This window comes from Perissodus microlepis, chromosome 9 (genome assembly GCF_051167445.1).
Source record: "Perissodus microlepis isolate ML-2025 ecotype Zambia chromosome 9, ASM5116744v1, whole genome shotgun sequence".
Classification (NCBI taxonomy): Eukaryota; Metazoa; Chordata; class Actinopteri; order Cichliformes; family Cichlidae; genus Perissodus; species Perissodus microlepis.
The window spans coordinates 27,325,068-27,340,943 of NC_140469.1; the positions used below are offsets into that span (position 1 = coordinate 27,325,068).

The 15,876-nt window shown below is 40.0% G+C and overlaps 1 protein-coding gene across 1 annotated transcript; it reads left to right on the forward strand.

Moving 5' to 3' along the window:
- Nucleotides 1–4,193: 4,193 nt before the first annotated feature.
- On the forward strand, nucleotides 4,194–9,980 carry LOC146380644 (uncharacterized). The gene is made up of 3 exons (XM_084940050.1): nucleotides 4,194–4,513; nucleotides 4,993–6,093; nucleotides 6,419–9,980. The coding sequence occupies exons 1-3, from the start codon at nucleotides 4,496–4,498 to the stop codon at nucleotides 7,109–7,111; spliced, it is 1,812 nt and encodes a 603-aa protein (XP_084796176.1). The 5' UTR covers nucleotides 4,194–4,495; the 3' UTR covers nucleotides 7,112–9,980.
- The last annotated feature ends 5,896 nt before the right edge of the window (nucleotides 9,981–15,876 follow it).

Consider the following 15,876-nt stretch of genomic DNA (forward strand, 5'->3'; position numbering starts at 1 on the left):
GCAGCTGGGTGGGGCTGACTCACCTCTGATGCAGCTGCCACTGATTGAGGCTGCATCACTTTTTGTGTAGGTGCCACTGATTGAGGCTGCACCACTCTTGTGTCTGCCTCCTCTGTGCCCCGAGCAGATGTCGATGGTATAGGATTCTCCTGTACTTCCACAATTCCTCCTTTAACTGTTCCTGTTTTTCCTCCCGGCCCCCACAGGGTGCCACCCTCCAAAGTCACCACTGGACAGATATAAGGAGGGGGTGGGGCACTCAGGAATTCCTTCAGGCTGGGATATAATGTTCCCTCAGCCTCGGCTTCCTTTATTAAGACTGGTTTGGTGTCGTTCACTTCCTCTTGCATCCAGTGAGAAACGCCTTGGGAGACAATCATAAGCTTGCAATACTTATTTTGTTTTTCAATCATGAGCTTCTTTTCGGCCTTCAATTTTCTCCCTTGAAAACGTCCCAAGTGTTCCTCTTCAAGCTCTTTGATCCTCTTCTCACATTTCTCACCTTCAACTTGGAAGATGGAATGAAGAGGAATTCTGTCCTCCAACGTCTTCTGTTGATTTTCACATAATTCCTTCACTTCTCTTTCCAGATCTTGACACTGGCGGGCAATCTCCTTTCAAGTCCCCTCAGCAGTAATTTTAATTGCTTTCTTCAATTGCTGTATTTGCTCCTTCAGTGGCTTGTATCTCTTTCCCCCATCAGGGGTCGCCTTTTCCTCTTCAGCCATTTTGCTTTTCGACCTCACTTACCTTACCAAAATGGCCGCTCTTAGGCTCCTCCCTTTGGGGTTGCCTCACTGTAGTTCCCCTTTCGGCAGTCAGAATCCCACAAGCTGGTCAAGCTTAACATCCGCTAGGCTCTAGCCGGGGAGAGACCGCCCACAGACACACATACACACACACACACACACACACACACACACACACACACACACACACACACACACACACACACACTCTCTAATCCTCCTTTCAAGACAAAACTTCACAAACATCTACTGCAACAATTTAAGCACCCAAAGCCAGCAAAAATTCACTCTCACATTCACTTCCCTAACAACTACAAAGTTTTCACACATGAGAATAATCCAATCAATCTACTATGCACGCCGTTTCCCTCCTTATAGCGAGAGACTCAACCGATCTTTAAAAGACTTTATATACACAACATCAAAAATAAAGCACACACCTCTGCCTTCTCCAGGCCGAGGAGGAAATATGACCCAACCAGAAAACCTCCCAGCAATCACACAAAGTACTCAATCTTCGCCAGTATACTTAGCAACACACTCCTATTTTACGGGAGTTTTACATGAGAGATCATTACACATTAGATCCCATTAAACCATACTCACATTAGGAAATCACAAACACAAGACTACAAGGTTTAGTTTATTTAATATACTGAAATCCTTTAACCACACTTCTGAAACACACCTTCACCTACCCAAAAAGGAAACTGAGAAGCAGAGAAATGGAGAAGTAGGGAGATGGAACAAAGCCAGCCGCTACACACACACACACACACACACACACACAGAGCTCCCCACAGAGCCCCCTCTCCTCCTCTCAGAGAGAGAAAAGAAAGAGTTTTCCTTTTTTCACTCTGCAACCACACAGGAGAAATTCAACAGACAGTTTATACCACTAATTTACACTTTATTTACACTTTATTTACACACACACACGGGCCCATATAAACGTATGAAAACACCATATGCCAGAACAGCTTATCTTCTTTATTTCTCTACCGATATATTTTTCGACTAATTTAAAAGCATCTTTCTATGGACAGACACCAGAAGCCTATACTGAGTGAATATTATTTAATTAAATTTAGTTTTAACTTCCAATTTAGCGCCTTTGGATAAAAATCAACAGGTGGCACTCACCTTCTACTTCGCCTGGCGTGTCACTCAGATAAGCTGCTGGCCTTCCGTCCCTTTGGCACCTCCAAGCCGCACGCTCCTCTCTTCCCCAACCAGGTTTTCGGCACCAAGAATTGTTGAAACTTGTTCGATTTGGGTAAGAGAAGTAAGCAGACTGAATCCAGGTAGGTGGCCAAAAATAGTGATCTTTATTTACACACTTGCGCAGAGTGTGGGAAGAAACTTGCAACAACAATCTTCCTCGAGCAGACCGCTCCCCATCCTTATATTACCCTGATGACATCACAGTTAGATCTTACTGGAAATGATAACAGTTCCCCACACTCAAAAAGTTCTCCTTATATGGACATCAAATGCTACTTTAGAGACAAACAAGTGTGTGATATGTTGTGCAATTTTGTGAGACTGTGTGTCCAACCGAGAGACTGTCCTGAGACGACCTCCCTGTTCTTAATACGTGTGGGTGTGAACGTGCATGTTTTACATGACTCTCTATGTGCATGTTGGTGTAGGCCTGAATATGTGTGTAAGTGAATGTAAAAGGCCCTACTGGACCCACAGCTTCGAGAGGTGTGAATACAATGATATGGATACCATTTGCAACAGCTTAAGCAGATAGAAAGAATGATAGAGAACAACAATAGACTAATTAAAGTGATGATAATATGCATACATTAATATTTTGCTCAGATTACCATAGATATAATTCAGAGATTATTCCGTCAACAGATTCGACAATGATGAATGATTGATCAATGATAGTTCTGATTATAAATTGTCACCATAAGAATACAAAATAAAATATCTCTTGTCCACATGGCTAAGTCCACACAAAAATCTTTTTTACGCACACACAAATCTTTTTTACGCACACACAAATCTTTTTTACACACACAAATCCTGATTTACAAGTACAAAATATTTATGACCACATTTTGAGCCCATAGAAATCTCCATTGTTCTGTAGCAGTGGTTCTCAAACGTTTCACAATGAGTTTCACCCTTACGAGCGACATCAAGGCGCAGTAGTATAGACAGTAGCGGTTTTTGATACGGGCAATTTTCATTTTCGCTGCACAACTAAAGCGTGCAATTTACTTTGTGTGCGCTCAAATGGAGTCGAGTCAACCAGCGCCACCTCTGGCCAAGTACCATAGCCTACAGCCAGATTAACTTGTGACACACAGTAGCGGTTTTTGATACGGGCGACACGGGCGGTTGCCCGTATCAAAAAATCGTGGTGTGGGTAGAGCTTGGTGATAGAACGATAACGATATGTATTGCGAAATAACTTTTTCTCGATAGAAAAATTAAACTATTGCGATAGGCCTCATCTCTCTTGTCCTCTTAAAAAAAAAAAAAAAAAAAAAAAGAACAGCCAATCCAAATTAAGTAGCGCAGAGTCGAACCAATCACAGCCGCAGCGTCACGTGACTTGTTACGTGCAGCACATGCGCCAAGGCGCACATGTGTATTTGTTTGCCCAGGTAATGAAGGAAATGAGTTTGCCGACTAGAGAAAAATCAACTGAGAGCATGAGCAAAGGTTACCGAAGAAAAAACCAATGATGGTTCCAATGCCGGAGAGTTTGTCGAACGGAAGGGCCATAGAAGTTCCGTAGTGTGAAGGTATTTCGGCTATTTCAAGTCTGACAAAAAACAGAGTAGCGCGCACTGTAAATTGTGCCGAAAGTAAGTCTGGAAATACAATAAACCGGTGCATGCTCAATCTCTGACTGAAAGCGCTAATTCGTCATTCGGCTTTTGTCAGACTACAGTCACTGTTAAAACTGTTTGAAAAGCTAAGCTATACAACAAGGAGAGATCGAGAATTTCCTTTTAGTTCTCAGTTTATTTGATATTGACAAAAGTTAGTCAATTTTGTCTGTTCTTCTGTAAAACAAACTAAGATTTATTTTTAGAATTAAAATTTTGTTTCTAAGTGGAATTGACAATTTAGTAGTCTATTTTGTTTGTTCTATTTTGAAACTTAAACGCTTTAGCGGCTGCCTTTTGTGTAGTTTGCAATATTTGCCTTCATTTATCTGAAAAAGTCTCATGTTCCTTAAGTACATCTACCCTGTTGAACTTATTATGGGAAATAAATATTTAAATTAAAACAAGCTGCTAATTATTTCACATTTTACTTGTGAGCAACGGCACATTTAAATCTTACAAATATAGTTATTTGGCTTATATCGTGATATGTATCGTTATCGCCCGAAATGAAAAAAACATATCGTGATATGAAAAAATCTTATATCGCCCAGCTCTAGGTGGGGGTTAGTTGTCTTTGCTTAATGATTGTTTTAGTCTTAACCATCCACATTGCTGGCATTGCATCTTTCAATGCCAGCCAGCAATGCCAGGTATCAGTGCTCAAACCTTTTGTTTGTTTCCAATAAGTTGCCCACCTCGGGAAACAAAAATGTGTTCTTTTACTTGTCAGATGAACATATGAGACACTTTGACTCTTCAGTGCAGTGTGGAGCCTAACAAAGATCTGTTTTGTGTCCCAGCTGATCAGCAGGAGGAGAAGAGTCTGACGGAGCAGCAGAGGAACATTTTCAGCTACTTGGACTCAGCTCAGCCACTACAGAGAAAACAATGAGCTCAACACAGAAGGTGACAGACAGAGCAGGGCGATATGACCAAAAATATTTATCACAATATACATTTGAAAATTTGCGTTAATGATGTAGCTGACGATATAATTGACACTAGACAAAATACTTTATAACTCTAAAAAAAACACAGTAATAACGACGGCCTGCTAGCATGCTCTACCACAAATAGTGTTTGTTGTGTATCTGACGGACGAACGCTGAAACCAGTTCCACACCACTGAAATTGCAGCATTTTTACAAACCAATTCTGGTTCATCTGTTTCATTCAACGATCCGCTTTCACCCTTCTCATTCTCTGTCACTGCCATGTAATGTGTTAGAACTTCCAGCAGGTGGTGATAAGAGACCTTTAAGGTGTTTGGTGCCACACTCCACCTTCAGGTTTAAAACTAGTGTTAATGGAGGGAGTTTGAAGGTTGAGTTTGTTCCACGACTGCATTTCACTCACTGCCTCTGTTTGTATCTCTGTCACTGCAGGACCAACATGGAGCGAGAAGTCAGCGCTCTCAGGAGGCCGACAAACCTCACAGAAGAAAGAGAGAGAAAACATACACCTGTGACGAGTGTGGGAAGGAGTTTACTGAGAAGGCTAACCTAAAACAGCATCAGGTCATCCACACTGGAGAGAGACCGTTCAGCTGTGACTTGTGTGGAAAGACTTTTTCCAGGAAGGATTCCCTAAAACAACACCAACTCATCCACAGTGGAGTTAAAGCGTACAGCTGTGATCAGTGTGGCAGAGCTTTTACTCACAGTAGCCACTTACAGAGGCATGTAGTTACCCACTCTGGAATTAAGGCATACAGCTGTGACGAGTGTGGGAAGGATTTTGCTGTGAAGACTAAACTAAAACTTCATCAGGTCATCCACACTGGAGAGAGACCGTTCAGCTGTGACTTGTGTGGAAAGTCTTTTTCCTGGAAGACTGACCTAAAAAGACACCAACTCATCCACAGTGGAGTTAAAGCATACAGCTGTGATCAGTGTGGCAGAGCTTTTACTCACAGTTGCAACTTACAGAGGCATCTAGTTACCCACTCTGGAATTAAGGCATACAGCTGTGACGAGTGTGGGAAGGAGTTTACTGAAAAGGCTAAACTAAAACAGCATCAGGTCATCCACACTGGAGAGAGACCGTTCAGCTTTGACTTGTGTGGAAAGTCTTTTTCCTGGAAGACTGACCTAAAAAGACACCAACTCATCCACAGTGGAGTTAAAGCGTACAGCTGTGATCAATGTAGCAGAGCTTTTACTGAAAGTGGCCACTTACAGAGGCATCTAGTTACCCACTCTGGAATTAAGGCATACAGCTGTGACATCTGTGGAAAAACTTTCACCCAGAGAGGGCACCGAAATACACACCTACGCATTCACACCAGACATGATGTGTACTGCTGTGAACAGTGTGGGAAAGAGTTTACAACAGACGAAAAGTTACAACGACACATGTTTACCCACACTGAGGGACGACCTTATAAATGTGACCTGTGTGAGAAGACTTTTAAATCTCCACATTACCTGAGACAACACCAACAGATCCACACCAGAAAGAGACTCTACAAGTGCAGTTACTGTGAGGTATGTATTTATATTGTTATCTTGTCATTTTAGCCTGACTGTTTGGAACAACTCTGCTCATTAAACTGTGTTAGCATGTTAGCAATTCTACTGCATGGAAAAGCAGCTCTGAGTGATTATTCAGATTTTCATGTCAGTTATGATTTTAGTATTACTGTAGTATTATGGTGGTAGTATTGTAGTTATTGCAGCCCAGTAAACTGAGTGTGTTAACTGAAACAGTCAAATGTAATTGGACGTCTGCAGAGATGCTCTTTATTTCAGGCGACGTTCAGGATAAAAATGTTGAAGGACTGACTTACACTGTCTTTGTGTCTTTGTTTAGAAGCAGAGCGACACAGATGGATCCAGTTCTCAACCCTGTCATCACCGTGGTGGTGGGAAAGACTTTCACTGTGACCTTTGTGGAAAAACTTTCAGTCGACGAGACACCCTAAAAAGACATCAACGTAGACACACTGGAAACAAACTGAAATACTGCAAAGAATGTGGGAGAAGCTTCACCACATCACGTGACTTAAAACGACATGAACTGATTCACAGTGGGGTTAAAAAGCACCTGTGTGATCAGTGTGGGTCATCCTTCACCACTGCATGTGAGCTTAAAACACACAAACGAGTCCACACAGGAGAGAAACCATACAAGTGCAGACACTGTGACAGAAGCTTCTCAGATTCAGGTAATCGTAACAAGCATGAACGTACACACATGGAAGGAAACTACAGCTGTGACCAGTGTGACAAGAGCTTCAGGAATCTCAGTTCATACTCCAAACACAAACGATCCCACGTTACTAATAAACTGTTTCACTGTTACCAATGTGCCCAAACATTCACCTCATTGTCTGCTCTGTGCAAACATCAGCGTGATCACTCAGGGCTGAAATCACTCCCATCACTGGATCACAGTGAATCTGAAGTGACAGAAAGATCCTCTGGTTTCAGTGTCAGACTCAAAAAGCTTGAGATCAGGCTCCACAGAGTTCAGATAGAATCATTTAAACTTGTGTTGAACTGAACTGGTTGCTGGGCTGAACTTCTACATAATACAGATTTACATGGGATCTTATTTTCTGTCGTTTTACTGAGTCAGTTTTGTCCTTTTTTCTCTGTCCTGGTTTTGCTCGTCTGTAAATAATTGAAACTCAGTCAAATAGTTCATTGTTCTCCAGCAAAACGTTTTGGAAACTCATGTTTAACCTTTAAAACTCTGACATGTTTTAGCACACAAGGCTTCATCGGGGAGTTCACTCATGATTGGACCATGAGAATAAAGGTTTTTAGTTCTTTCAAAGAGAGTCTTGGAGGTGTTTGATGTTTTTGTTTTTTCTGAATCCACCTGAAAGAAAAACTATTTTTCTTGCTTTATGTAGTGTGGAAGTTTTTAATGTTTCTTTCATCTGTGATGTTCTTGAATGTGTTCACATGGAGATGGTACAAATAAACTGTCCTTTTAGCGTTAGCTCCTAATTTATTCATTATTTATGGATGTAGCACAGCAGCAGTTTCTTGATTAACACATGGAGGGCTCGGGATCTGATGGTAAATAATGTTTTGTGTCCTTGTACACATCATACAGCTCAGCTGTTCCACAGATGTCAGGTTTACACAGTGGGATGGTTTGTAAGAACGCAGCTCTCCTGTGGATAAATCCTTACTCTTAGCCTCAGGACCTCACACAGTCCCAGCAGGTTTGGTCAGAAAATTTATCCCTTATACCAAAACTTCACAGAGTCTCCTTTGCTGTGCTGTTTTCACAAAGAAACGTAAACTGAAGACCTGCACTTACAATTTTTAATTAGTTTAGCAGATTCAGTGTCTCCATGATCGAATCTGCTGTTTTTGTGCTGCTGTTGGTAGAAAGCTGGTTAATACTGAAATGAACTGGCTGCATGCATCTCTGAATGTAAATTGGTGCACTATTAATAGATCACTGTGGAACGGTGTCATCACCCTAATTTGCCCACTTAGTAAATCTCACTCATGGCCTAGAAATTGAAATAAATCTTGTTTCCCTGCTGGATAGTGATCCACTGTAACTCTGCTCCTCCTTCCTGTTTAGGATTTCTGTGGCTGAAGTAAAATTCCCTCCATCCATCACTTATCCCAGTAACCCAAAGTGAAATAAAGTTTTGCTCATCTTAAAAAAGCATTACAATAATGGGCATTACCAATGCACCTTTTCTGTCACCTTGCTAGATGTTACACATCTTGTTATTGGACTGATTTCTACTGCTGGACTACTCCTGGGGAGAGTAACAATACTCTTACTAATTAGTTACCTTTCACACCTTTGGGGATATTTATTTTTGTGCTTGCAGCGCTGTGAGCCAGAACAGCGAGAGAAAAATCTGCAAACGCAACGAGCCGAATGCTTAAATGAATCCCAGCAGCTGCACATGTGCTACGCTGATTTAGAGGATATCTTTGCTCTGGATTTATATTTATACTTTTTCATTTCTATATGATTCTTCTTGCATCTAAACAAAGATGATTCAATTTGCTAAATTTTGAAGCCTCTTCGTGCTCGGGTGTAAATGAGACGTAATATTTGCTCTTGGTTTGGTTCTCCTGTACAGAACCTTGCAGTACAACAGAAACCTAAAATGGGTTGGGTGTGGATAATTTTGCCGAAAAAAACAGCGGAAGCGGAGCGACCAAAGAGTAAACGTTTAAAAGTAAGTACTGATATGATGTCTCAACAGGACCTGGAAAAACTAGTCCATGCATTCATTTTTAGTAGGCTTGATTACTGTAACAGCATCTTTACAGGTGTTAGATTTGTATTGTTTATTGTCATTTATGCTTAGAGGTATTTAACCATATATGCTTAGAGGTGCATAGTCGATTGTGTAGTGATGGGATGTGTGATCCTTAATTGTCTGCAAAGGCTTGGTGTGCATTCCAGAGTGTTCTGGCATTCACACCCACATTCTGGGAGCATGGGAGAGGGCATACCTTCTCTTATTGTTTTATGGTAGGATAAACGTGTCTATATCTGTTTTAGGCTACGTGCCTTTTGTTTAGATGAACTGTTGGACTTCCAAACCAGCAGGGTTAGGGAAGTTGTTTATGGGGTCACACACACACACACACTCACACACACTTACACAACGCACAGGCAAGGTACTCTTTGTTTGTATGTAGACGTCATATGTTAATGAACCTATGTATATTCATGTAATCTCAATAAAAGCAGTGTTACGGGGGAGCAGATGAGAGCAAGCGAAGGAACGGCGTTTGTCCAGTTCTCTCCCGTGCACGAGAAACATGAAGAACTTTGCCTACTCGTGTCTTGCTTTGCTGTGTAATTAAATTGTCCTTAACGTTCCAGCGAATAGGTTTGTAGCATAAACCTATCAACAGGTCTACCTAAAAAATCAGTCAGACAACTACAGCTCATTCAGAACTCTGCTGCTCGAGTCCTCACTAAGACCAAAAAAGTGGACCACACCAGTCCAGCTCTGAGGTCTTTAGTCTGGCTGCCTGTCCGTCAGAGGATAGACTTTGAAGTTCTGATGCTGGTCTATAAAGCTCTGAATGGTTTAGGACCAAAATACATCAGTGACCTCCTGACCCAGTATGAACCTTCCAGATCCCTCAGGTCACCTGGATCCATTTTTTTTAATCAGTTCCCAGAGTCGGAACCAGACACGGAGAAGCTGCATTCAGCTTTTATGCTCCATATATCTGGAACAAACTCTCAGAAAGCCTCAGATCAGCTGAAACACTCAGTTTATTTAAATCCAGGTTGAAGACTCACCTGTTCTCAGCTGCATTTGAATAAAGCACCAAATCCACACTTTTAAGCTTAAATTATTTTTAATCAATTTTAAATCATGCTTTTTATTTGTTTTTGTTTTTTAATGTCTCTGTAAAGCACTTTGAATGACCTTGTTGTTGAATTGTGCTATATAAATAAACTTGCCTTACTGAATATTATGTCACTTATTTATGTGCAAATGTTGAATAATGAAGAACATTAAAGCATTACTGTTGGCCACATGCCGGCAAAGTTATGTGACATTAGTGATGTTTGTACTAACTTGGTTTTAAAGTCTTTACTTTAAAATATTCGCCGTTCAATAGTTGACCTTAATCTTACAGAGAATGTGATGATTTTATGGATAATTAAAGTCAGTCATATATCCACAAACACAACAAGCTGAAAGTCAGTGATGCTGCTCAGTTTACAGTCCTGAATATCAGGGCACAAGCAGGATTCACTGCACTGTTAATGTTAGCGATGTTATATTACTGCCTCTGTTCAGTGGTGTCGAGCCAAACAGACTTTAACGTGTGTTTGAACGAGCTGACGGTTCACTCGTTAAGCTGAAAGAAAGCCAGCCTCCGTGCCAGCTTGAACATGTTGCGTGTGCCGTCGGAACTGGATTTCAGTCTAAACTGATGTCCGTGTTGGTCCTGCAGAGAATCAGAGTTGGAAAAGTTGTTAATGTAGCAAAAAACAAAATGTAATGCATTTTGTTCATAATCTCTCTAAAGCCATGATCTTTTTTTATCGCTGTCACTGGAGTAGGTAAATGAGTCTGCAAAGTTAAAAAAACAGATTTACATTTATTGTTTATTACTTTTATCGAACATCATCCTATCCCATTTATACACATTTAAGAAATAACGTGGAAAATATCCTTTTGTTTGCATTTGGAGACTCGGCATTTAAACCATCCCAAATATCTGCTCCAGGGAACCAACTCCTCAAGCCGGTAAAAAGGTCAAGGACACAGTTAGACGATCGCTAAACTAACCTGTTTTTGAATAAAAGAAAACCATATAAGCATGATCCCTGGAATCTCGGTTAAAAAGAAAGAGAAGCACTACAAATTACTTTTCTTATGTTTAGTATACAGGAGTTGCTGCTCACACTCTGAGTTGCACTAGTGTGTCTGTCAGACATCCCAAATGGACAGACCACACGCGCACTCACGCCGGACACCTCCTGACCTTATTTCCACAAGCCCTCGACTCAGCTGCACTGAGCTGCCCTGTAAGCACTTTGAGTGCTTACAGGTCAGTTTCAACAACACGAACGGGCTGTTTTTTGTTTGGTCATAATTAGAGAGGTCTCGCCAGCGCTGTCCTTAGACAGTAAACATGATGAAACTATTCAGGAAAAAACGCCGCGTGTATATTGTTTATCATGACTCTGGTTTTACGTGGCCTGTCAACACAATTTAAAAACTGGTATATATCACCTTGTTGCTTCGTCATCTTGAAGTGGTCATGTGGTTGGCTTACCATGACTACTTTATTCTTCCTCAGTCAAACAGCAGCACTAATGCGATTGTTTTGCCGCCTTAGCTCCAGGTGTTGTGCCAAAAAGTGATCGTCGGACAGAAAGTGATTGCCTTCTGCGGGAGCGCGCAGCTGCTTAAAGCTGTAGCGTCCAGATTACTTACAGCTACTTCCGTGCAACTGATATAAGGTGCAGTAAGCTGAACACAGCTTCAACCGTCTGTTTGTTGAAAAATAGTAACCTGACCGCACCGCATTTTTCTGTTAGTAATGGTAACGGCGTTGTAACGATAGAAATAGTAATTAGTTAGATTACTCTTTACTGAAGAAACGTAATGCCGTTAGCTGCTTATAAACCACTGAATCAGGTACGTTCTAAATGGGGGGCCGTGAAAAGATGGCGGAGTGAACAGACGCTCTCTACCGATTTCTGCACAGAATGTTCGTGAGCAATGGTAAAACCTCAAATTTATGCTGCTAACACTAACAATTCAGAGAATATCTGAGTTGGAAAGATATTCCAGGAGGTGGAATCTCAGACTACATGGAGTCAAGGAGACTGAGAAAGAAGACGTAAGGGGAAAGGTTATAGAGATATGCTGATCTGTTCTGGCAGAACAAAATCACAGGCTGCCTGACGCCATCCACACCGTACACCGACTCGGAGACAAGCGAAAAAATAGCACCAGACCAGGGCTGGACTGGGACAAAAAATCAGCCCGGGCATTTTGACTAGAGACCGGCCCACCAGGTATTATAGGAAAAACCATAAAGCCTTTAAATGAAAACAAACGTCGTTGTGACAGTGATGTACACTGTCTTGTTGGTACATATGTATCAATCTAATAAACTTAAACCTACACCATCCTCCCTATTCTGGTATTCTAAACAGTACTTAGCCGAAACCCAAAGACTGCTTGGTTTAGTTAACTTCCTGAACTATCTACAACATATGGTGGAAACCTGAAATTAAGACAGAGAAGACTACAGGTGAGACATGACCATTACTGAATATTAAAAATAATAAATGACAGATTTAGTGATATTTTCATAAACTATTTATTTACCACATCAATAAACAGCATGGCAGGGCAAAATATTTTTTCTAACATGGCAACCTTTTAAAAGTGAAAGGAGACAGAAAGACAGGTGAGAAAGAATAAAACTTAACTGACTTTTTGATGGTATTTTACACAAAGTACTGGTACAGTATCTATAAAATGTGGGAAAATACCAGCATCATGTACAGTACTATCTTCTGAAGAAATTATGTTGGGACCCTGAAAAAAATTACTATGTACAATAATGGATTTCTATACATTTGACATCAGATGAAAACTTTGGTTGTAAGATTCGGATAATTATTTGTTAAAAGCTAGAAATTTTAAATGAGAATAAGAAAGAAAAGTATTTATTTGTGCCCCCCTTTCCCTGTTAATGCCCTAACTGGCCCCATGGCAAAACTTTGCTAGACCCGCCCCTGCACAGTTACCAGCTGTCAGCTGGTAACTGTGCAAATGCCCGGTATGCCCGATGGCCAGTCTACCTATGCACCAGACCCAGAGGCATCATTGTGCAGTTCACCTCCCGAGTCTACAGAGATGCTATATGGAAAGCGGCCAAAACATCCCCCTACCTGCAGGACAATCATGTGAGGTTTGCTGAAGATCTGTCTAGGGAGGACAGAGAACGTCGTGACAAACTGTGGCCGATGATAGACAAAGCCCGTAAGGAGGGTGTATGTATATATATATATGTGTGTGTGTGTGTGTATTCACCTTCAGGTTAAAGTATTATTTTGTGTTGAAGAGTGTATTTATCTATCTATATATCTACCTACCTACCTACCTATCTATCTATAAATAGCAATGTTCAAACCAAAGCAGATAGTTAAATACTATACTTTTTTATAAGCTTAGTTACTCAGGGTTTTTACTGTTCTATTACCTTAATTGTGCAGCACCTGGTCCCCTTATCCTATAGCTGTGGAAGTTTAGAACTTACTTTTTCTCTTTCTCTTTTTCTAATAAGTTTGTAATGAGTTTCTTTTTCTAATATTAAGTTCTAATAATACTAGGGGGTTAAGACAAACCTGTAAACACAAAGCTTTATTTTTGTTTGCCAAACAATTTAGAACTGACTTTTGTTTTTTCCAAGAGAGTCATTCCACACCTGCTGATACAAATTTTTGGAAATCACAATGGGGTAATGAAGTCTGGTTGTCCCATGGCTTTGAGCGTTCTGCTGGAGTAGCCACGTTTAAAAATGTTTTTTCTGGAGATGTGCTACACTCTGACTGTGACACCTTAGGACACTACCTTTGTTCAATAATTAGATACAATAACAGTACTTTCATTACAGTAAATATATATGGTTACAATGATAAAACTGAAAATGATAAATTACTTGACTCCTTAGAAGAAAGAATTAATTTCTGTCTCTCCAAATACCCAAATTCAATCCTCTTAATTAGTGGAGACTTTAACATCTCTTTAGATAATGCAGTTATTCATGGGAAAATTTTATATTATGAATATTTGGAGAGAAAAATTTCCAGATGAAAGACTTTTTACCTGGAGCAATAAGACAGGATCCAGGCAATCAAGTATTGACTTCTGGCTTGTTTCTGACTTCATTGATAAAGATAATATTACTGTTAATATACTTGCCACCCCCTCACTGATCATAGAGCAATTTACATTAACATCCAAATGCTCACACTGGATAATATACCTTATAAATTCTCATTGGAAGTTAAATAACTCCTTACTAAAAGATCAAATTGTTAACACGCAGATTAATAAATTAACGGCTCATTATTGGAATAAAGCTAACACAGAGAAGTCCTTTTTTACCAATTGGGAATTTTTTAAATTTGAAGCATGCAAATTCTTGAGAAGATATGGGAGTCAAATTATTAAATCAAGGAAAGCTGAAGAGGAAGAAGTGATCAGCAAAATTGCCTCTTATTACCAGAAATATCCAGAAGAAATCTCAGAGGAAGATAAATTAACTTTACTAGAACTTCAAAATAAATTGGACGGTTTATATCGACACAAGGCTGAGGGTGCTTTTGTAAGATCCAGGAAGAGGTGGCTGGAGGAGGGAGAACAAAATTCTGCTTTTTCAGACTTGAAAAATACAGATCCAAAATCAACTAAATATTAATGGCACTGTCTCTGACAATCCTAGAGAAATTTCAAATTTCTGTGCCAAATTCTATACTAAACCGTACAACTCAAAATATAAAAAGGATGTCTCAACGCTGTTTGTCAATAATATTAAAAACCTAAAAACTATTGTTGTGGAAGATAGAAGTCACCGTGACAGCCCTCTGACTGTGGAGGAAGTTTGTAATTCTATTTCTGCACTTAAGGCCAACAAATCTCCTGGCACAGATGGTTTAACTGTGGAGTTTTATAAATCATTTTCTAATCTCCTGGCTCCGTTCTTACTGCAGGTTTTCATAGGAAGTATAGAGAATAACACTAGCTATTGCTAGCAATTAAAGACTGCACTGCAAATGCTATCTGTAACATTTCTGTTAAACAACAAGTCACATACCAAGGACTGTTAATATCCAAAGACCAAAAGTCAAGATGCTCATCAAACTTCAATCTGATTATACAAAAAAATCTGAAAAAAGTTCAACCAGCGGCTGCAAAGGGATTTATCTCTGACAGGTAGAGTGTTAATTACTAAAGCTGAAGGGATATCCCGACTGGCATATGCTGCTCTCTCCTTACATCTGGATAAGAAAATTAGTAAAGACATCAACCGCATGCTCTTTAATTTTATATGGAAAAACCGTACACATTATATTAGAAAATCTGTTGTGATGAATAACTATGAATCAGGTGGGCTTAACATTTTAGACTTTTCTACTTTAAATAACACTTTCAAAATTATTTGGGCTAAACATTTTCTTAAAACCCTACCTCTACCTGGAATTTGTTACCATATCATATTTTCTCCCATTTTGGTGGCTTTAATTTTATTTTAAATTGTAATTACAGTGTTGGAAAACTCCCTGTAAATCTTTCATCCTTCCATAAGCAAGTCCTCTTAGCGTGGACCCTCATTTATAAACACAACTTCTCACTACACAAATACCTCATCTGGAACAACAGAGATATTTTATTTCTTTTATTATCACTTTTCCTGGAAACTTGGGTCCAAAATGGGATCCTATTGGTGGCTCAGCTGGTTAATAAAGAGGGAGCACTACTTACTTACAATGAATCCCTTACACTATATAATTTTCCCGTAAGTGTTCGGGAATTCTCAATGGTGCTTGGTGCCATACCCTCAGGTACTTTAATGTTATATAAAAACACTGACAGTTCAATATCTACCTCAGTCACTCTCCCTGATCCAGCTGAGTCAGCAGTGGGAAAAATCTGCTTTTCACAGGAACTTGGTAACAGCAATAAGAGAATACGTAGTTTATTCCAAGAAGATATCATGTCTCTCCCATATATATAATATCTTACTGGAACCGACATGTTCCAGATATCACCTGGAAGACAG

What these genes read in the sequence shown, in the direction of transcription:
- LOC146380644 (XM_084940050.1), top strand. An exon ending in ACAAGTGCAGTTACTGTGAG is followed by an intron (nt 6,094 to 6,418) that starts GTATGTATTTAT and finishes GTCTTTGTTTAG; the next exon opens with AAGCAGAGCGACACAGATGG.